The 22974-nt window shown below is 44.1% G+C and overlaps 1 protein-coding gene and 1 long non-coding RNA gene across 3 annotated transcripts; one reads left to right on the top strand and one right to left on the bottom strand.

The window, feature by feature from the left end:
• Nucleotides 1-1971: 1971 nt before the first annotated feature.
• LOC116183687 (uncharacterized) lies at nucleotides 1972-2772 on the bottom strand. Its single transcript, XR_004148353.2, has 2 exons — nucleotides 2520-2772; nucleotides 1972-2412 (listed from the first exon to the last, which is right to left on the bottom strand). It is a non-coding gene; the product is annotated as an uncharacterized LOC116183687 (long non-coding RNA).
• Nucleotides 2773-4120: 1348 nt separating this feature from the next.
• Nucleotides 4121-21584, top strand: RIC3 (RIC3 acetylcholine receptor chaperone). 2 transcript variants are annotated; one of them, XM_021529505.2, is made up of 6 exons: nucleotides 4121-4286; nucleotides 9797-10020; nucleotides 10993-11071; nucleotides 12533-12626; nucleotides 17364-17509; nucleotides 18641-21584. In XM_021529505.2, the coding sequence occupies exons 1-6, from the start codon at nucleotides 4157-4159 to the stop codon at nucleotides 19126-19128; spliced, it is 1161 nt and encodes a 386-aa protein (XP_021385180.1). In that variant the 5' UTR covers nucleotides 4121-4156; the 3' UTR covers nucleotides 19129-21584. The 2 variants fall into 2 exon arrangements, with proteins under 2 accessions (XP_021385180.1, XP_021385179.1); XM_021529504.2 differs by having other exon boundaries at nucleotides 4122-4286; nucleotides 17361-17509.
• The last annotated feature ends 1390 nt before the right edge of the window (nucleotides 21585-22974 follow it).

Raw genomic sequence — 22974 nt, 5'->3', positions numbered from 1 at the left:
CACTCCTGGCCAAAGGCACTTCCAAGAGTTCCTGGACTTCCTCTGAGCCATCACACTTCCAAGTCTTCAGTCAAAATAGGCCCCAAACATTCAGCCTTTTCCTCCACCACCTGTGCCTTCCCTTCAGGCACTCCGAGCCTCCCTCGCAGCCAGAAAAGTGAATAATTGCACAGTGCCTTTCCCTACCAGCTCGTCCCATTCTCCTGACAGGCGGAGCAAGTTCTTCACATACTGCAATAACCTCATTCCTAGGGATGGAGTAAATTAACCTCTTGCCCAAATAATCCCTTCTGCCTCTTGCTCCCACTCAAAGGCAACATTCTGTTGACTCTGCTCTGTAAGTGGGCATTCCAGAAAGCATCCTTTAGTAGCAGTGTCAGGAGGGAATCAGGTGCAAGATGGTACAAGGATCCGGGACTGTGGAGTGCCTGGGTTTAATAATCTTGCATGAGTCTCTAAGTTCCATCTGATTTCCTACCTGTCAGGACAGCAGTGTCATAAGAAGACACACGTGGCTCCAAAAGTCCTGCCTTCAACAAAGACTAACAACAGCAGGCTGGAACCCCTACTTTCCCTCCCTTAAAACAGGGTGGTGTTTTTTAGACACCTTTTGTCCAGGTTTCCTCAGAGTCATGTGGAGAGGCTCCACATCCAGTTTTCCACATTCCCCTGGGAATGCCCACACCTCTGGGTTCACTCCAACAGTGCTAGCCTCCTCATCAACCTTTGCAACACTAACTCACATTCCCAACTCCAGCCATCAAATCCACTCCTTGCAAACCACAATCGCAACTAGGAATAACCAGGAACTCACACTTTTCAAACCTGTCTCACATTCAGCAAAATCTCACAGGCATCTTCATGTTAGTTTTATTTGCTGGCAAAACTCAAACACCTACATCTTTCCCAATTACAAAAAGAACATTTGAACAATTGTTCCCCCTTTGGCATCAAATTCAAATTATAATAGCAGATCCTGACACCCTTGACGATCCATGTCTAATGTTTCATTCCTTCCCAATTGCTGTCCTGGTGGCTGCCCCTGGGGCACCCAGCACTTTTTCCCACTGGGGCTTGTAAAAACTGACACTATTCTTGCCCGTGCCTTTACCTTTTCCTCATAATCTCTTCTTTCATATCTTTCTAACCAGTTCATCCAGAGACTTATTCTGCCCTTCCACCTACTGCATGTGGGTGCTCATTCTCCCACAGCTCACAATCACTCATTTCTCCGGTGACCCAAACAAAATCATTGAAAGAAAATCCTGAAAGAAAATCCTAATTCTTCCACATACAAGCCACATTTCCCAGATATTCCACTCTGTTCCTCCTTGTGCTCACCCTCCTCACCACACACCAGAGCCAGTCCCCGTCCAGCCGCACTGTCCAGGACCCTGGGGTACTACATGGACAAACTCAAATCCTCCAGGCTCCAAAATGGCCCGGGGAAGGGTGGGGCTGTAGGAACAAAATCTCCTTATTCTCCCTCCCAGACCGAGCACCCAATTGTCAGGAAAATCCACAAACGCCAGAGGTTTATGCCCAAAAAAAGAGACAAGAGGAGTCCTGCAACTTCATTCAAATAAAGGAAGCGAGTCCACCAGGCCCACGGCATTTTCTCCCTGCTGGTTTTGGAGGGCAAAGCCTCTTCTTATCCTAATTCCTGGACCCCTCTTCCTTTCTCTATTTGCTGAGGTACTAAGAAGGCACAGCCTTCCCAAACTGCCTACCACATATTCCCTCCTTGAAGGCGCTGTTTTACCCCAAACTTTTGAAGCTGAGGCTTGTGCCTTCCCTTGTGAACGTCGGGAGCCGAGCAATCTGCACTCTACAAGAAACACGCTGCCCAAAGCCAGTGGAGACATTAACATCCATTTCAAAGACCTTCCTTCACCCATGGAATTGTCTGTAGAGACATTAGCACACATTTTCCATATCTTATCTAAGCCTACTGTGAAAAACACCAATCACTTGGTTTCTAAAATTTTAAAAGTTTAATGATAATAAAATGGTTATAAAAATAGTAATACAATTAGAGTAATAAAGTTTAGAGTTAGGACAATTACAAGACAATAAAAAGTAAAGAATTATGGACATCTGGATGCTCTCGGACACTAAGTCACGAAAAGCATCCCTTATGAACAAAGGAATAACCTTAAAAGCAATAGCCTGTTGCATATTCATATATCTCACACATGATACATAAATTCCTTGCAAATTAAGAACTTTTCTGGTTTTTGTCAACTTCTTCTCCTTAATCTTGCTGGTTCCAAAAAAGACGGAGAGAAGGTGGAAGAATGTTTGTCTTTTCTGATAAGGAGGCTGTAACTTTTTATGGGCCCCCTTCACTGACATCTCTGTGTGAAGAGTTTCTTGATTATCTCATCTTCTTGCTTGAGCTTGTTACAAATCCTATATCACAGAGTTTCTATTTTAACATTATGCTGTAACCTAAAACTACATTTACCACACTACTTACAAGAATTAACACAGCATTAACTTTTTAACATTACACATACAATATTCATCGGAACATTTGCGAAAAGCCAATCACAAAATACGCATTTTTCACGCTACTGTCTTTCAGCTCGAAGCCATTCCCATAGGTTTTGTCACTAGACGTAAAAGACCGCTCTCCATCCTCCCTAAAGCTCCCTGCAGGAGGACAAGAGCCGTGTCCAAGGCTCAGGGCTCTCCTTCGAGGCTGCAGCCCAGCCCATTCCCTGCAATCCCCACACGTTTCCAGGGCCGCAGCCCATTCCCTGCAGTCCCATTCCCCGCAGTCCCATCCCTGCAGTCCCATTCCTGCAGCCCCATTCCCCGCAGCCCATTCCCGCAGTCCCATTCCCTGCAGTCCCATTCCCCGCAGCCCATTCCCGCAGTCCCATTCCCCGCAGCCCATTCCCCGCAGCCCATTCCCTGCAGCCCATTTCCTGCAGTCCCATTCCCCGCAGCCCATTCCCCGCAGCCCATTCCCTGCAGCCCATTTCCTGCAGTCCCATTCCATCAGTCCCATTCCCGCAGTCCCATTCCCGCAGTCCCATTCCCGCAGCCCCATTCCCACAGTCCCATTCCTGCAGTCCCATTCCTGCAGTCCAATTCCCGCAGTCCCATTCCCTGCAGTTCCCATTCCCCGCAGTCCCATTCCCTGCAGTTCCCATTCCCCGCAGTCCCATTCTTGCAGTCCCATTCCCCGCAGTCCATCAGCCCCATTCCCGCAGTCCCATTCCCTGCAGTCCCATTCCATCAGCCCCATTCCCCGCAGCCCATTTCCCGCAGCCCCATTCCCGCAGTCCCATTCCCGCAGTCCCATTCCCGCAGCCTATTCCCCGCAGCCCCATTCCCGCAGTCCCATTCCCGCAGTCCCATTCCCGCAGCCCATTCCCCGCAGCCCCATTCCCGCAGTCCCATTCCCGCAGTCCCATTCCCGCAGCCCATTCCCCGCAGCCCCATTCCCACAGTCCCATTCCTGCAGTCCCATTCCCGCAGTCCCATTCCCCGCAGCCCATTCCCTGCAGTCCCATTCCATCAGCCCCATTCCCGCAGCCCATTCCCTGCAGTCCCATTCCATCAGCCCCATTCCCCGCAGCCCATTCCCGCAGCCCATTCCCCGCAGCCCCATTCCCACAGTCCCATTCCTGCAGTCCCATTCCCTGCAGTCCCATTCCATCAGCCCCATTCCCCGCAGTCCCATTCCCGCAGCCCCATTCCCGCAGTCCCATTCCCCGCAGCCCATTCCCTGCAGTCCCATTCCATCAGCCCCATTCCCGCAGCCCATTCCCTGCAGTCCCATTCCATCAGCCCCATTCCCCGCAGCCCATTCCCGCAGCCCCATTCCCGCAGTCCCATTCCCGCAGTCCCATTCCCGCAGTCCCATTCCCGCAGCCCATTCCATCAGCCCCATTCCATCAGCCCCATTCCCGCAGTCCCATTCCCGCAGTCCCATTCCCGCAGTCCCATTCCCGCAGTCCCATTCCCCGCAGTCCCATTCCATCAGTCCCATTCCATCAGTCCCATTCCCCGCAGTCCCATTCCATCAGCCCCATTCCCGCAGCCCATTCCCGCAGCCCCATTCCCATCAATCCCCACAGGATTCCAGCGCCCTGTCCCACGCCTCCCCGCCCCGCGCCTGCGCGCGCCTGCGCGGAGCTCCGCCATGGCGGCCGGGAGGTGCTGCCGGGTGGCCGCGGTGTCCTGCCTGGTGCTCTGCCTCTCCCTGCTCCTGCCCCGGGCCTTCCTGCCCCGGGCCGGCGGCAGGCAGGAGCCCGGCGCCGCGCCGCCCGAGGGTAAGAGGCCGCTCCTCGCCGCCGCCCCTCCGCGTCCCCGTCCCCCGGTGCCGCTCGGGGGGCCGGGCCGCGCGCAGCGAGCTGCGCTGTGCTAACCTCGCGTAGCCCCCTCGGTCCCCTCCCCGTGCCCCTTCCTTAGCGACCTGTGGCGTGCCAGAGCAGTCATTCGTGGTTGCCGCTGTCATCTACTTTCTTCTTTTAAGTAGTTTAGAAACTTGAAAATATCGTTTTATCTATATGCGAGGTATTAAAGCTTCCCCAAAAAGTGACATATTCATTCCACTTTTTTCAGTTTTGTTTTTTTTTTCATTGCAATACATCCCTTCGTTATATTGGTAATTTGCGTATGGAATGTTTTCGTTATTACATATGAAATAAAAAATTCATTTGAATCGTTTTCATTATTCAGTTTCCTATGCCAGCGTTTTAAACTTTTGTTTTCATGCACCACATTCTCATAATGCTGTGCCCACGTTGTGGCTTATTTCAGGCTCCTGTCCTGTCCTTGTGGCCCCCCAAGCTGTGTCCTCTGTGCCTGCCCTCCCACTGCATGTGCTCTCTAAGTTCTCAAGGAGTGGGTTCATACAAGCATCTCCCATCCTTTGTATGCTCATTGCCTTGTACTGTAGAGGTTATTTTTTGCCCAAGGCACTTCACAAGAGTAGCTGGTATCATAACCCCTAGTTTTGGCAGAGAGGGGTGCCCACAAGCCATAGGTGAGGCTGGTGAGAGCACAGAGAACTTAAAAGTTCTTCAGGGTGCTGTCCATCAGGTACTCAAAATTCACTGACTGTGTCTTCTATATCCTTCCAACAGCCTGGTTCTTCCATGTCTGCACTCTTCAGTGACATGGATTTCATGTAGTATTTCATTTCAGGGTTTTCTGAGGGCCTTCAGGCTGAAGTTGCTGCTAAAACAGTGTTACTTTGAAGCCAAATACAGGATTTCCATGCCACAACAGCCCTTTCATGGTTACCAGGTGTATTTTTGGTCTTTAAGAAATTGTGAGTAGGTTGGTCAGCACTGTAGATCGGCAGGTTTACAGTTCCATTGGAGGATCTCCTCACACTGAAAACCCATAAAGGTCCAGCAGCCAGCACAGGTGAGGACTGTGGAGTCACCTGCCCAGAGCAGGGAGGTGACACCTGGCTCCCCATTAACCTCTTCCCCTGCACAGCTCCCAACTGATCCCTCAGTGCTGCCAGATGATGGAATTTGGCACACCCTTTTCCCACTGCAATGCAGTCTTACACACTTAACAGTTAATGTTGTAGTGCTCCTTCCTTTGGCTGCAGGTTGATCTGACAGAAAATGGCTTTTAAAATTCCAACAACAAACTTGTCCTCCAGTTATTTTCAGTACCCCCGATTATTTTCAGTGCCATCTGCTGAAGGAATGATGTTGATACCTATTCTAGCACAGCTGTTCCTGAGCAGTGCCGTGATAGGGTGGCTTAATCACAGCTGCAGTTAAATGCTTAAAATAGGTAACAGAAATACTCTCTACATCCTCAGTATTGTAAATACTTGCCATCATTCCTGCAGAGATCCCAGGACAGCACAGGCTCCCAGCGTTGCTCCCCTCTTGCACCCCAGCACCTGCCTTTGGCTGAGGATGTAATAACTCACCTCCGCTGGTCGGTTTCAGATGAGAGTTTATAACCCATATTTTCAGCTTCATAGCAAAGATTTCATTACACCTGCTCTGTAGACCAAATTGTATTTCACCTGAAGTTATTTTTTTATTGGAAGAATAAATCTTGATTGAACCACTTAATTCATATCTCTGTCATTAGTTGTCCTCCTCGGTGCACTGATAACTGCAGTTACCTGGCAGGAGTTTTAGGGGCTTGAGGTAATCATGTCATTCTTGAAGTTAATAAAGTGCTTATGGTAGTCTGGGGGGCAAACTATCTCTGAATAAAACATGCTTAAAATTTAGTACTGTTTGTTAGAACTCAATGTTACCAGAAGGCTTTTTATCAAAACAGGTTTTAGGCATGGGAATGGAACTTTCTCTAATAAAGTCATTTTCAGAGGTCTCTTTTAGAAAAATGGTGAGCATTGAACTATAGAAGTTAATACTATCTTCCAGTTAGGAATGTTGTTCTTTTTCACAGTTATAATTTCATGTATATGACAAAGTTTATGTAAAGAACTTACTGTGTTTGTATCACATTCCTAGTTGACTTCATAGACAGGCATTGGAATGTGTATATTTTGTTAAAAGAGGAGTAAAAAGGAGACCTACTAGCAGTTTTAAAACACATTTGAAGTCTAGTGTTCATAAATATATGCTATGCATTCTGTAAAGTCACTTCCTAAGTTGGTAGTTTCAGATAAATCTTACAAATAATCAAGTGGCATCAGCATTACCAAAAAAATCTTAAATTTGTGCAATGCACACATCTGTTGCCTGCTGGTGTCCTGAAGAAAACGATGTGGCAGAGACACATATTACCTAGACTAAGAGTTGCTGAATAGTACAGTAACATAAGTCTAAATGACTTTATAAATAGTTGAGTTGAGCTCAGTAGCAATTCCTAAAACCCATTAAGTAGAACACGTAACAGCTTTAATGGAAAAAAGATGCTTGAATGATCAGAGTATCATCATCTGGTTGGTTTGGTTGTATTCACTGTGTTGTAGATAGAGATTTTAAAAATTGCTTCTTTTTAGTTGAGCGTTAATATTGTTACAAGATTAAAAACCCCACAGTCATTCTCATGTGAAAATGCCATTAAGGACTTAATCTACATTCAGAAACTACGGCCTTTTAAACAACACAAATGTTTGCTGGGGCATAGTATCATTTTTTGACTCCAGGCTCTGAAGGAACTGGGTTAAACAAAACAAGCTCTGCTTGCCCTGTAGCTGGTTTGCAAAGTTGATCTGAAGCATTAAAACTGACAACATTATTGACTGTGCAGGATAAATCCTATGTAAAAAGATTGCAAAGCCAGGTAGGGTGAGTTTGGTGGGAGTTAGCACACACAGCAATGTCTGCATGAAGGCAGCCCTTGGGCTATCACAGGGGAGAAGAGAAATATTTCAAAAACAGAACAGCGCTTTGGCACCCTTCAAAGCTAACCAGAGTTAGTGCTCAGCATTCCCACAACAGGAAAATGTTCTGTTGAAGTACACACCAACCTCACTGGCAGCTGGGTAGGGCAGCAAACAAGGACCCAAGACATGCCCTTCTGTGCTCAAGTGTCACTTGATTTTCTTGATGTTACGTTATTGTTTCTCTATGTTATTGTCTCCATTTGTTTCATCCCTGGAAGTGTGGACTCTTGTTCAGGTCACAGTGGCACCCAAATTGTTACATTTTCCATCTGTGTACTCAAATGTGCATTTAACAGCTTTGTGCATATGTTGTTTTCAAGTTGCTCGTGCCCTCTGTTTCCTGTGTAATTCGCATGGGTTCTTCACAATAAAAAAACTATGGAAGATAGTATTTGTTTATTAAGGAAATAATTATAGAAGTGTAAAATCAATAGAGTAGGTTTGCAAATATAAGTCAAGAAATTCCCCTTTAAAATAACCTTGATGATGAAATGTCTAGTGTCTGTCCTCTTGCCCTGATTATATTTAATTCAATTGAATCTTTTAAAGCACAAACGAGGGCTTGTGGATAATTTAGAAAACTATTCACTTTAAATACATTTTCACCTTTGTCAATTATTCTCTGCTTTCTTAATATCTTTTTAAAAAAATAAATAATATTTGCATAAGTATGTTTTATAAGTGTTTACCTACCCTGCTGCTTCATCCCTGCCTTAGTGATGCTTCTCTCTGCACGACATCACACTCATTTGCACAGTGACCTACTGCTGCAGGGCATTGTTGCTGGAGCAGGGGGACTTTCTTGTAAATAAGATGCTATGCTTTCCATCACAGACTTTGAATAATTCACTAAAATTTAAGTGCATGATAACAGCTTCCTCAAAATTAAGCTAATCTGAGAGTGGCTTTGGTCAGTGGTAGTGTACCCTGGCAGTTACACTAAAGAGCTCATGGAATGTGTGCTATCATCTACAAGAAAAAATGTGTTTTTAATAGTGGAACTTCATGAATTATTGATACCACTTCCTAGTAAGTGTTTACTGCAATTTTCTGTGCTCAGGAATTTAGCTGCCGATGATGGTGTTTCCTAGCAAGACCAAATGTTAATTAAATTTTTCTCTTGTGTCTCATAAAAGCACTTGCAGCTGCGTACTTGCCGAAGTAAAGTCAGCTATTAGCAGCACCACTTCAAACCTGCTTTTCATTTACCTTCTGCAAGCACAGGCAGCCTGTCCCAGCACCAGGCAGCAGCGTCCAGGCCACGCGTGCCAGGGAGGGGGAGTTTCCAGCTGGGATCAGGGAGTGAGCTGCAGCCCAGCCTGGCAATCCCATCTCTGGTGCTTCCATCCAGCGCCTCCCACCACAGATTCCATGGCAGAGTAGCTGAGTAACTCAGCTCAACACCAGTAGGTGGATGGGAGTGCAGGTGCACATCCAAGCTGGATATGGAGATGGAAAGCAGGATGTCAGCTACACAGTCGAGTAAAACAGTGAATTTCACAGCAAAACTGTTGAATTGATGGCAGCAAGAAAATAGAATAATGCATGAGCTTAAATTTATCGAGGTTCTTGTGCCCTTCAGTTGCGTGAAATCATTTGCAGCACCATTTCAGGCTCTCTGCAGTCATACTCTGGCATCTGTACATCCATTTATGCTTGCTCTCCTTTCTTGTGTTAAATTAGCTCTGCCTAGAAAGGTTACAAACCTCTAAATTTTTTTCCCCTTCTAAAATGCCAAAGATAATATGTCCTGAGCTATATTCAATCTCCTTTCTCACACTGCTTTACCTTAGACTTTTTAAGGAGAACAGCTTGAGGTAAAACCACTTTTCTTAATATTTCATTACTCACTTGGTAAAATGAGGTAAAATACTATTCTTACAGCAAGTACCAAAAATCTGTGCTGGGCAAACACTGCAGTCGTGTGTCAGGGTGGTTAATGGTTTGAACATTAATACATTTACACATTAAATGCCTTTGGGCGATATTGAAAGATCAGGCTAACCGTGGAAAACTGATACATTGTTGGGGGATCTTGAGGAGAGAAACAAGTAGGAATCTGACATTTTATCCTGCTGGAGATGCTAATTTGTTTGGTATTCGGATAAGAATATACTTATTAAAATCTCTGTTTTGTAAATTGCCTTGCCAGCTCTTTCTCTGCTTAAAATCATGATATTTTAATTGTATGATTCTACTCTTAATAGTGTAGGAGTAGAACTGCTAGGAGTAAATGGCTTTAAGTAAAACCTAACTCCCAGCACTGCACATCACAAGAGTCTGAAGGCTGAACTTACAGACTTAGTCCAACAAGTTACTTACTCATCAGTGGTGGTGAATTTACAAGCAGAGAAAATAGGTCACTTGTACCTGCTGCAGGTTTATGCTACATGTAAAAGGGTGGAAAGGAAAAGGAGGGAAATGATCATTGTGTGTTTTTTGCAGGGAAGCTCGGTCGCTTTCCTCCGAGGATGCATTCCCACGCCACTCCCGACAGCCGGGCTGTCCCTCATTTTCCAAGGTCTCACCTTACTGAAGCAGTTGCCAAAGCCAAGGCAGGTGGAGGTGGTAGTGGAAGCACTGGTGGAAGTGGAAGAGGTCTTGTGGGACAGATTATCCCTATATATGGATTTGGCATCTTCTTATATATTCTGTACATTTTATTTAAGGTAAGACCAACGTAAATTGAAAAGTCAGGGAAATAAAAAATTTGGGGAAAAAAAATTATACACTCATGTGGCAAGCACATTTCTCTTCCTCTCAGGATTTTTCATAGAGGTGCGCAGAGAGAAATGAAAGAGCAAACAATTTCTATTTCTGCTCCTTGTTTTTCCTATGTGGAATGTGTTTGGAGAATTGTTTATCTGGAGTGATTGCTTGATTGGATTCTGGTGAGGAATGTTTGAGCCTGATGGCCAGTCCAATCCACCTGTGGCTGGACTCTCAGGAGAGGGTCACGAGTTGTGTTAGAGAAAGTAGCTATGTAGTTTTAGTATCCTCCTTTTATATAGCATATTAATGTATTTTAGCATAGTTATAATAAAGAAATGATTCAGCCTTCTGAATTGAGTCAGACATTGTCATTTCTTCCCAATGGGTTTGCCTGCATTTACAATACTCTCATTTCAGTACATTGTTCCATTTCAGCTGTGCTCAAAAAATGCTTATGCTGGACCTTTGCCTGGTGGTCAAAGGACTGGACTATCCTGTGGGTTTTGCTATTGCAAAGACTGTAGAATGCAGGGAAGGATTTCTCTGATCTTGCATTGACCTCTGACTTCTTAAAATTTCTTAAGGGTTTTTTTTCCTCCTGGAAAATGTTCACATCCAAAGTAATGTTAGATTAGTCTTGAATATACACATAGTATTGTTTGCCTGTTGTATGTGGCTACACTTTATATCTACTCTATATGTCACATGTTGTTATTTATTCCTAGAGTCTGACAGGAGTTTTCAGCTGGCAAAATCTTCCAGGCATATTTCATGTTTTTGTTGGTGGGTGTGCTTTTCCATGGCTGCCTTCTGGCCTATTTCAGTTTTCTGTATTTTTTCCCATTGCCTCTGGGGCTTATCTATTACTTTGGCTGAGGATGTAATAACTGTTGTAACTGATAGAAGGGCCATGTTCTTGTCCTTATCAGCTGGCCTCCAAGGGAAGAACGACTCCTGCAGAGCGGAAATGCACCCCTGCTACACCTGGGAACATGAAGAGGAAAATCAGTGAGTATGGCTCTGAGTTGTGTCTGTGTAGCTGTTGACACTGTAATGGTCCAACAGGGTTCTTCCAGTTCTGGGTGCACTGTAAAGATGATGTTCCCTCCCACCCAAAATCAAAAAAACTCCAAAACCAAGCCAGAATCTTCTGTGTTGGAATGAGCAAGAGTTCAAAAGAATTACTGTGCTGTCACTTTGTAATCTCATTCAGCCCATGAGGCTGTGATAGCAGCCTGATCCCAAGCCCCTCTGGTAGAAATGGCTTTTTATGAGGTTTGCTGAATTAACTGCTCAGATTTGCTGAAAAGCCATGTCACTAATGATTAAAAATGGATAATAGGATGTCCAGCTATAATTACTGTATAATCCCTAACAGTCTGGTAAGAGCATAGAAAGATACCATGAAAGCTAGTTTAATTTTTTGAATTGATGAATTCTTTAGCCATCATCAGACACTTCCCTAATTTGTCTCTTTTTTGTAATGCAGTTTTCATGCATGCAATAAAGAGAGCAAAACATTCTGAAATGTTAATTTGATTCTACCTAAACATTGGTGAGATAGATTCAAGTATTTGTAGGCACTTATTAGATAAATTAATAAGTTTACTATTGAGGATAGGAAGAGTAGTTACCATTACAGCATTTAAATGTGTTGTGTTTAGCTGGCTAAACTGTAATAAGAAGAGTACTTAGGGCTTTGCAGAAAGTGGTAGCAGGAAGGTAATTCTCTTAACTTAGCTGTAATTTTCTTGACATTAATGCACATATTAGGAATACCTAATGTGCTCAGTGCTATAGATTGTGTTTCTAGTGCACTCATGCTGCGTTGTGCCTGGCAATTTTGGGCAATACATTAGCAATGGTAATTATATTTTTTTTCTCTGATGCTTGGTGAAAGAAAGTAACTTTGCAGTAAGTTAACTTTGCCATCATTATATCCCAAAGAACTAACAGTGAAAATTATTCTGCCTTTTTTTAGAGCTCTTCATTTATATTCCTAAAGCATTAATGGCAAGCTGTACCAGAGCAGGGGACAGGTCACTGGATTAGGAACCTGAAGACTGAGTCACATAGTGACTTGGAGGAAGTAACTTCCTTTCTCTTTACCAATTCCCCTTCCTCTTCCTTTAAAGTCTTAGACATGCAAAATTATTACATCAGTGTTGCATTAAGTCATGACAATTTGTGCAGGATAGAGGTCTTTCTAAAAGCAGGATGTTTGCTGATGGATTTCTCCATTCCCACTATGTTGAAGTTCCATTGTGCCTTTGTGCTGCTTAAATGGGTGTAATATTGGTTTTTCACCTTCTTAGGCCAGGTAGGTAGAACTCTCTAAGCTGAATGTTTTAGTGTCCTCAAAGGCAGTTTGGTTTGGTACAGCATTTGCTACTTGTGATAATGGGACAGGGATACATTTTCAAGGCTCCTAGTGACAGATCTTGGGATTTTTTTTGTTTTGTTTTACAGCTGACTATGAGCTCACTCAACTTCAGGAAAGACTGAGAGAGACAGAAGAAGCAATGGAAAAATTAATCAACAGAGTAGGACCTATGTATGACAGGTATGTTTCAAATTAGATTCTTTTAAGGAGAGGTTCCACACTGATTAGAAATTAAACTTTCTTCCATTATCTATATTAAAATAGTATTTTTACTACCACTTCACATTATAGAAGTTTGATTTTACACATCTCAATTCTTGTTCTGCAGTTTTTCCCTTTTCAGTATCTATATATAAAATGAATAATTTTTTTCCAATTTAATTTCCTTAACTAGAAAAGCAATTATCCCTATCTCCCCCATTTGTACAGTGTGTTATTTGGAAGAAAATGGCAGGTATATATAAACAGAAGATAAACCATATAGATTTAAAGTACATAAAACAGCCTGTTTTATGTGGCTAGAATATCCTGAATTATTATTTTCCAGTTCTATGAATTAATTTCCTAAATTGAGCTGCTGTTATAATCTATGTAAATTCCTATTAGAATAACCATAACATTTTTCTTTAAGGCAGAATTGTATAATAATATGATTACATAACTTAGTACCACTCTAAATTCATGCATTTGCTTCTAAATATAAAAGACAAAGGGTTGTAAAATCAGCATTCAGAATTTTACTATGTTTATTACTGTTTCCTACAAATCTAATATCACAAGTCTATGTTACAAAGAAACACTGGAAACAAGTCTATGTTTTTCATAAGGAGTAAAAAGAACAGATCAATAGGACACTGCTGAACTGCAGCGTGAATATGAAATACCATAAATATGAAGGTGAGGCTTGCAGAAAATGAGAGCTGTTCTGGTTGTAAATCATGTTAACTTTGTCTGGATCAGCCAGGGCCTGTTTTAACCCATCCTGTAGGAATTCTGTACTGAACATGCACATTTTGTTCATTTGTGCTTCAACCCCCTCTCTCTGAGTGCAGTTTTGCCCACTTTGTGCTGTGCCCTGAACAGTCTCGGGCAGACAAGGTGCCAAACTTGCCCATGTTCAGCCAGGTCCCAGTGGGAGAGCCCCTGAACTGCCCTGGTTTTGTTAGTGGAACAGAAGGATCCTGCTTTGGCTGCCACTCATCTCTGTGCTGGAGAGCTGACACAATGCTCTACATGTTCCTCTAAGCTGACAGAAATAGGCTTATGAGCTGCCCCGATATTGTGCTGATTCTCAGGATGGAATCTTTTTTTTTACTGAGAAAATCGGTTTAGGGTCTGATCCAGTATTTGTTCTACTCCATGTTATTGGCCCAAAGCCTCTATTTAGTAGCACTTCCCTTCTTTGTTCAACCAGACTATTTATATAGATGGGTCTGAAGGTCTCAGGGGAAGTGAGAATCTGAATCTAATGAAGAATTCTGTGTGTTGCCTCTTTGAAGAGGAGGGAAAAGGCACCTCTTGATGGAGCAAATAGCTGTTTTAAAACACTTTGAAGCTTTCTTAATTTACTCATTAATTTCACTAATACTGGATAAATCTATTAAAATAAAACCTATGTTTAGAACATTTAGTTAGAGTACTGAGCAAGGCTTTTCAATCTGGACCTTGATAGATTTAAATAAAAAGGAAAGAATAAGAGAGTAAACATTACTTGACCTTTATTTATTGATCTGCAGTTAAACAGAAACCCTTACAGAGAAAAGTCAGAGACAGAAATAATCAGTATCAAGTTTCAACTAATGCTGAAAGACCCCAGGTTCTCACCATGGCCCTTTACACCAGGTATGGCAAAGCAACAGCCAGCCTGTATTGTAGAAAGCAGCAACCAGAGACTTGGATTTGCTTTTTTTTTTAATGAGTTGAACACCAACCTCCAAACTAACTGAGGAAACTTCCTCCCAAACCAGCATACCAGCTGGAATTGCTACACCGTTAAGTAGAGAAACAACCTTCCAGAAATGCAAAACTATCAAAAAGTACAAGTACAGGTGCTTTTAATAAGGCTTAGCATGTTGTAGGAAAAATTGAGAAGCAAGGTAAAGAAAGCAAAGGAAGAAAGAACTGCCTGGCCAGGTCCTCAACAATGTAACCAAAAATTTCTATTTATGGTAGTTAGGTAAGAGGTAGAAATAATGCAGATCACCTACCTGTTTTTAAAGTCTTGTTTACCAGGCTGTCAACTGGAAAAGCTTCCTTTTTATCATACACTGAGCAAAGGTGATATGGAAGAGACTCTGTGGGGTGCCGTTTTTTGGGATGTAGCTGCATTTTGATAGTGAATATTTTAAGATCATGAAGCTAAAAAAATACCAGTTAACATGTCTGAGATGCCATTTTAGATTATTTAGATTATTTTCCCTGCGGTCATGATGGCTCTTTAGGAAATGTTCTAATCTCACAGTAGGAATAAGAAACCTTTACTTTATCTGTTAGTGAGCTCTTTGGGACTCTACAAAGTGTATGTATTGCCATTATGAAAAATAATAGTTGTATTGGAGCTACAACTACAGAGAGCAAAAATAATGACCTTTTCTTGCACTGTAAACCTTCTGCATCTGTTATCCTCTGAGTATTGCTAAGTGCATTATATCCTGGTAAATCTCCCATGTGCAGGCAGCCAGATGTCTTACACACTGCCAGCAACCTACAGTAAGTCTTCCCAGAGGCCTTAAATGAAGTCAAAATAACACATGGGCTTTAGTTTCTCCCTCTCTGCAGGGAATTCCGCCTCTTAAGCAAGGTATTTGGAGGAGGAACACTCTGAAATAGAGAGCCCTTGTGTTGCAGTAAGACAGGAGTGTTTTCTAATGAGGATATCCCACACATAAGGAATTTTCCTAATGAAATGCCACAGTGATGCAGCTGCATTGACTGATCCTGTTATCTGAGCCAGCTTATCTGCCCAATGTGCTAAAGAGATAGGCTCTCTGTCTTAGCCAAGTGATATGTATTCAAGTTGGGTACAGTTTTGTCTCTTAAGCAGGATTACTTCAGCAATTCTGTCACAGCTTTGGTTAAAGGCTGATGAAACCATTCTTTTTTGTGAGCCTCTTAATTCACATCTCAGATTCCACATCTGCATAAGCCAGGCTTTTGGGAAGGTGCTGCCTCACACATTCAGTTGTTTGTGGCACAGATTGCCACCACAACCTGGGGGAAATCAGTGCAACCTAAGTATAGTGTAGGGATATCAACTTTTCAAACTGTGAGGCAGAGTGCTTCTTGGTGGAAATGCAGAAAAGTGATCTCAGGGAAGCAGTTTTATCTAGGTAGGTGCTAATCAAACCAGCTCCTGAGCTAAGTTCAGTTACAGACACCTGTGCCTGCAGCTGTGCACAAAATCCAGCCCAGGATCAGCACTTCCACCACCATCACAACAACCAGCAGTAGGATGCTAATCTTACTTTAAACAAGTGTGACTTTGTTGCCCTTAGTGGAGTAGCCAACATGTCACCATCATTCCCATTTAGGCAGAGTGGCACAAAGTTACCTCTTGGAGTGCTGCTCCAGTCCCAGCAGCTGGTAAGAGAAAACCTGAAGAAGGACACTGCAAGTTAATTAGACTTCTGATAACTAAAATGAGGCTTACATAGATACTAATGACCTAAAAGCCAAAATCTGCCTCCAGCTCCTTTATTCCCATCTCTTCCCTACACTTCACTGAGCAGCCTACTCAGTGAATCTACTCTTGGTGATTATCTGCCTGTCTGCTCTCCAGACCAGGGATCACCAGAGATCATCTGTCTGACCTCACATACAGTTCAGCATTCTGTGCATGCCAAGGGCCACCCTTTCAACTAACTGAGGGCAACAGCTTCTGCTTCATACACAGATCCAAAAGAGTGCCAGAGGAATGGCTTGAACTGGAATTACTGATCAAGAATGACTTAAACTCTAAGATATCATAATTTTAAACTCAAGATGAAACAAGCACCAACAGTCAGAACCATTTTCACCCCTGGTGGCAGCCAGTGCCTTTCTCATTCTGGCCTACTAAGTTAGCAGACTGCAGAGCACCCCCCTCCAAATACTATCTTTTTGTCCATAAGATTTTTAGAAGCCTTGTTTCTTTGCAGAAAAAATAACATGTAATGACTACATGATCTTACCTGTTGGAAGCATTTTTTTACAGCAGTAGTTGTATTTCCTAAGCAGTAATAATTGCTTGATCCAGCAGTGTAGAATCAGTCAAAAGTTTGCTTTCAATCTGATAAAAATCTGAGTCCTCTCCCTCTAATTTTAAAGGGCAAGTGACAGTTGAAAGTAACACCTTCTTCCCATTCTTAAATCTTCCTTCCTGTTTCTGCCCCCCACCTCCCCACCAGGCTGCATTGTTGACTGTCTATAATGACAGGATGATCTGTCCAACTTGCACATTTAATGGTCATAATGAGAGATTTTAGAGTCTTGAGCCTAATGACTGAGAAATTTTCATCGGCCTCACAAGCTACATATGTAGCACAGATTCAGAATTTTATTTCCTTATAATATGAAATATTATAAGCATTATTAAGTGCACAAGGCACTGCAGCCTAATTCTTACCTAACGCACTTTTAAAGGCAGGAAATTTCTGTAGTGCCTTTTGTACCCTAACTCTTTTTTGTGTGTCACTTTCATCTTGCTCTCACATTGGCTTTACCTGCCTTCCTTTACCTGTTTAAATTGCAGACTTTTTGGATAAAGGGATAAACTGTACCCAGCTGAAGTGCAGAGCACATGCAGATGTTGAGGAAGGGTCACACTCTTCAATAGGTTTCTCCAGACTGTGCTGCTGGCATTGACCAAACAGGTTCAAAGTTTTCTCATAGCTTGCAATAACAGTGGACTAAATTGTGATGTCTAATATTATCCAGCAGGACTCAAAATGTTACAACAGACCAGGAAAAAATGTTACTTCAACAACTCAGAGAAATTACTAGAGTTATGAAAGAAGGAAAATTCATAGATGACATCTCTCCTGAGAAGGAAGCTGAGGAAGCTCCTTACATGGCAGATTGGGAAGGTAAGCAAGAGCCTTTCTTACCATTACCCTTACAACAAAAATTGGATAAAGATTACCCACAGTTCCAGATCCTTTCAAAGTTTTGGTTAACTTTATCCTTCCTTTTCCAGAAACCAGTGTTCAAAACTTTGCTAGAGGTTGCTTGGCTTTCCCCTGCCCGCCCCCCCCCCCAAAAAAAAAAAAAAAAAAAAACATAACAGAAAAAAATAGATTTTGAGGTATCCAACATTTAGTGTAAACACTGCACTATCTGCTGCCCAAAGTGGCATATGAATATTCACATATGCTCCGTCTGCTGCTGGAGCTTGGCTGCTCTGGGTTTATATCTTTCCCTTTCTGTGCTGGGCTGGATTTCATGACAGTCATAAAACCCTTGGAAATCAGATCTGTATGTTTTAGATAGCTTACAATTTTTACTCTTGATTAGTTGCTCTTTGTTAGCTCCAATGTTGTAAAAGTCAACTCCAGGGAGTCTTTTAAAAACTATTTATTTTAATATTCTTTTCATTCCTTGGTGTTTACCTGCTACATAAACATGTTTTCAAGATATCTTAGTTGAGTTGCTCTGTATCATAATTTTAAATGCAAACTTAATTTCTTGCTTTCTAAAAAGTTTTCAAAAATTATCCAAAACATAAACAGTGGCCTTGAGGTCTGTTCATAAAGTCAAGTTTGTGATGTTATTTCTAAAATGAAATTCACAAAGTCATTGATGTATCTGTTTTTTCAACTTTCTCAGTAATGCTGTTTATAGCAAGTGTTCAAATCATGCATCAGTCAATCTGTAAGCAGAAAAAAAAGAAGGATCCATTTAAAGATCTATGACACACCATTTTTACCTCTTAGTCCCCATAGCTTCCAGCAAAGCTCTTTCACTCTTGAAAGTCAGGGTTGATTTCCTGGCTCCCTAAAAGTAAGTGAATTTTTTTTCATTATCTCCATAGAAGACATGCTTTGCACACTCTTGCCATGGATTTCATACTGTGATGTGTACATGGCATTAAAGAGCTGACACTTGTGCTGTCAATAATAAAAAACAACTGTCCTGGCCAACTTTGCATCCACCACTGAGGTCAGGACTCCTTTTAAATGCTGGTAATACTCCAAGCTGCATATCCCTTTATTCCTAAGGTTATCCGGAAGAGACCTATCCCGTCTACGATAATTCCGATTGCTTCAAGCACAAACAGGACACGATCCTTGTAGATTACCCCGACCTAAGCCAGCCCTCTCCAGAAGAGCTGGCAGAAAGAATGGAGGGCATGGAAGATGAGGAGTATCCTTATGATGAAACCCTGCTAAGTGATCTCACCACGGGAATGGGTGGTCAGGATTTAGTGCAGAAAAAGGATGATGTAACTCTCGTCAAGGAGGAGAAGAGTGACCTTCCTCCCAGCCAGAGCACTGGGGAGTGCTGCTGTTGCTGTGATGATGATCCTGCTGTCATAGCAGAGAATGCTGGATTCCACTCTGAGAGCTACAGTGAAGTAGAAGAGACAAGCCAAGAGGACCTGTCTGTGGAGTCAGAAAATGAAAATGTTACACTGGAGAAGCAAAAACCCAATGATTCAGAGGAGACTGGCACACTGAGAAAGCGCAACACCAAAGTACTCAATTGATAAGGGACAGCCATCTGGATGGTAATGGTAGAGGTCATCAGCTGTCATCCATGTGAGTTTTGTTCCCACTGAGGACTTCTCTGTGTTCATCTCCTCATATCTATTGCATTCTTATGGTACCAGTCACATCATCTGGAAGCCAATGCCCCTTTCATGCACTTGTCATGGGTTACCATGATGCTGCCAACAGTGCTTTAACCTTTGATTTTTGGAGCAGATATTTGTGACTCGTTCCTTTTCAATTCTGAATGAGCTGTCCTTGGTTTTGCTCCTTGTCATCCCAGAGTTAACCAAATGTCTCTTCTGGTTTTTTCAAAACCATCTGTATGCTACTAGTTAGGAGAGTTAATCAAATCCTTATAATATACATGAGTTTACTGGGATGCTGAAGGACAATATATGCCTTCTTTCTCTTAGCTCAGTGTTAGCTGGTCAGCAGAGCAGATCACAGTCACGACTCTCTCAACTCTGTCATTGCTCTCTACTCTTGCTGTCACACAATCCACAAAGCTGCTCTGCTACCCCACAGCTTCTTCCCCGTTTATTCTGTGTTGTTGGAACGGTAGCCTAATCCATGTTGTACTATTTGTGTGAGCCAGACTGAAGCTCTGTGAGTTGTGCTTTAACTTTGCTTTAGCCGTGGTGAAATTCCCAGATGATTGCAGGAAGTGGACCACAATGTGCAAGAGCACTAAAAATATCCCTAGAGATTAAAACCAAAAGAGCAGTGTTAAGGTTTATCTGAAAAGGAGAGACCAGCATGAGGGGGACCCTCAGACCGAAGGTAGCAGTTTGGCTTTTCCTTCTTCCTGGAAACCTGTGAGTTTTTTATGCTCTTGGAATGCTGTTGCCAGGGTCATGTTGAGGCTACCCCAGGTATAGGATGAGGAGAGTGCTGGAGTCAAGGGCTCCTGAGGAGAGGTGTCAGTGGTCCCTGTGCCCAAGGGACAGCTTTTCTTGTACAAGCAGCATGGCAGGTGGGATGGGCTCCAGGAAAGGTTCCCTCAGCTCTCATGACTCTCCTGCTTCTCCCATATCTGGGCACTTTTCAGGCCCACCTTAACCCAACGTACTGAGCCACGCTCATGGATGGCCCAGTCACAGTGGCTGTTTGTGATGTCACCAGTCCCCTGAGTTCTCTGGCACTACAGAAGCAGGGCCCTCTGCAGCTGTCCCCATCCACCCAGCTCTGAGGCCCTTGATGAATGTCTGGAAGAAAGAAAAGCCAGAGCAGCGAGGCGGGTGGCACACCAGCTTTGTCAGGGACGGCAGCAGGGCCCCTTCCAATGATGACTGAAGAGGAAGGCATGTGCCTGGAGGAGGCCATGGCAGAGGAGGAGCAAAATCAGCCCTCTGCCATGAGTGCCACCGCCCTCAGTTCCCTGGTCATGGCCATGCAGAGCTTGGCTCTGTGCCCACCAGGGAACAGTGTGCAGCCCAGGGACATCGGCCTGCCAGGGAACCACCGGAGCAGTGGGACAGCACGGAGTTGTGTCCAGCAGCGGCCAAAGAGGGGGTCACTTTCCCTGGGCCTGAAAAATGGCAATCGACAGTGCAGGAGGAGGAGGGGAAGGAGAAGAAGGAGGAGCATCAGCCCTTGCACCATGAGAGCCATTGCCAACATGCGAGGAAAGACCTCCAGCGCGTGCCGCCAGGAATTCTGGCGGCTCAAAATCCGCACCTGCCTGGCTGAAAAATAAGCAACAAGACAAGGATGAAAATCCTGTCATCCTCCTTATTTGGTACTTTGGTGACAGCACCTGTGCTCCAATGACCCATGAAATAAGAGGTGTTTTTTACAAACTTTAGAAACTTTCCAGTTCCATGTCCATAGCCTGCTTTGCTACTGCCACCTTACACCCTGGGATTTTTTAGGCTATGGCATCAACAATTTGAGACTATTTTTTTTAAACTGAGTAAAGTTATCATAAAGAAGGCATGGAGCCCTAGGAATTTCTTCTTTGCAAACATGCTACGGAATATTATGGAGTTCCAGCCTCCACACGGGGCCTGTCCTACTAGCTCACCCATTCCATCTCCTGGCATCAACAATCATTTGTTGATTGCCATGCATTATATAAACCCTTCCTTCTCCCCTACCCCACCCTTCCTGGAGCTCCTCAGGGAAAGATATGAACTGACCTGGTTTCACCAGGCTACTGTGCTGAGGTAACTGGAGCTATTCCCAAGGGGGCCACTGAGGTTCCTGGGGTCTGGAGGTGGGCTTCCTTCAGTCTGAGGTCAACAACAATCCCTGATGGATGAGTGAAGTCAGCCTTGCATAAATAATATTAGCAGACCAAGCCAAGAAAGTAGACAGCTGTTTCTTTGGAAGAAAGAAGTGCTGGCCTTCACATGGAGGTCCCTTCTAGCTGCTTCATAGGAAGTTCTTTTCAGTGTTGGGAAGTAAATTTTAAAAAACCAAACCAATAAACCAAAAAAAAATAAGAGCAAAATTGCTTTCTTCCTCTCTTTTTGGGATTTGGTGAGTGCCTATGGAATCCTCTGTCCCCTCTTGGTCTCCACAGCCCTGGAAAGGTACTGATGTGTGGGGCATAGGCCCAGCCCAGGCCTTGGAGATGGTGAGGAGTTGGGGCCCATGGCATGCAAGGGCAGGCCGAGGGAGCTGCCTCTAGTCACAGGGCTGGGGCAGTGGTGGAGCTGGTGCCCAGTGAAAGTGTGGATGCCCCATCCTTGTCAACATTCAAGGTCAGGTTGGCTGGGGCTTTGGCCAGTCTGATCTAGTGCCAGCCACACCCCAGTGTTCAGTCAAGCCCTTACATCATTCCCCTGTGCTTCCAAGGAAATTGTAGGAGATGTGCTTCAGCTCTGCTGTGGATACAGGCATAGCCCAGTGTGAGGCTGACATCCTTTCCCTGGATTGTCACAGACTGGTGAGTGCTCCCTGGCTGTCACTGGAACTGTGACACTCTGAGGCAGACAGGAGCATCCCAGGTAGGCGTCCCACTGCATCTACACACCCACCAGGGGCCTCTGGGACACTCTGCTTTAATGAAATTAATTGGATTTCCCTGGTCTGCACCAGCTCCATGATGGGTGCCAGTCAAGGTAGGGTGCCAGCCTGGGGCACCCCCACAGAACTGCTCACATCGGTTCTGGGATGGGGTGTGGGGGGTGTGTCCATGGCATTGCCACCCCGCACAGCTGGGGCAGCCCATGGGAAGGGCCTGTGCCCCATCCAGAGTCACCACCCAGCCCTGCTTCATGCCAACCCCACCAGCCCAGCCCCCAGAGTGTCTGTATCCCTGAATTATGGCTCTGGCCCACCAACTGCCCTCACCACCACAGCTGCCAGGTGCAATTGTTCCAAACATACCAGTAATCCTTGTAATCTGGGAATCCACCAGGTAGACATCACCAGGGGAAAGTGGATTTGTGTTGATCAGGAGCTCCTCGTGATGGCCATCGTTCTCCAGATGGGAGCTGCCAATCCTCCTGGCACAGCATTACTTTGTGATCCTAGAATAATTATGCTGTACCAGACATTTTCTCCCAGGTTTGCAAAACCTCAGCAAAGGGGATCCCCTTTTCATTGCCAGGTCTATTTCCCATTGTTTCAAGCCCTTAAAAGAATGTGAACCCCCATTTTTACATGGAAAATAAGGAGCTGAACTCCCTTTAACATGTGCCTTGCAAGGGTTCTAATCCCTTACACTTTAGGAGTTGTTAGGGCTACTTTTAACACCTGTGACAGAGCTAAAGGCTTCCCTTTCTTTGCAGCCAGGTGTCAGAGAGCCTCGAGAGCTCATCCCTGAGGTGTCAATGGCCTTGGCAGCCCCGCCCCAGGGACCAGTAAATGCTCTCTGAACGTAGCCAGCCTTGCCT

Source organism: Lonchura striata, chromosome 6 (genome assembly GCF_046129695.1).
Source record: "Lonchura striata isolate bLonStr1 chromosome 6, bLonStr1.mat, whole genome shotgun sequence".
Lineage (NCBI taxonomy): Eukaryota > Metazoa > Chordata > Aves > Passeriformes > Estrildidae > Lonchura > Lonchura striata.
Note: the sequence above shows the minus strand (reverse complement) of the source record. Positions and strands in the feature narration are given on the sequence as shown.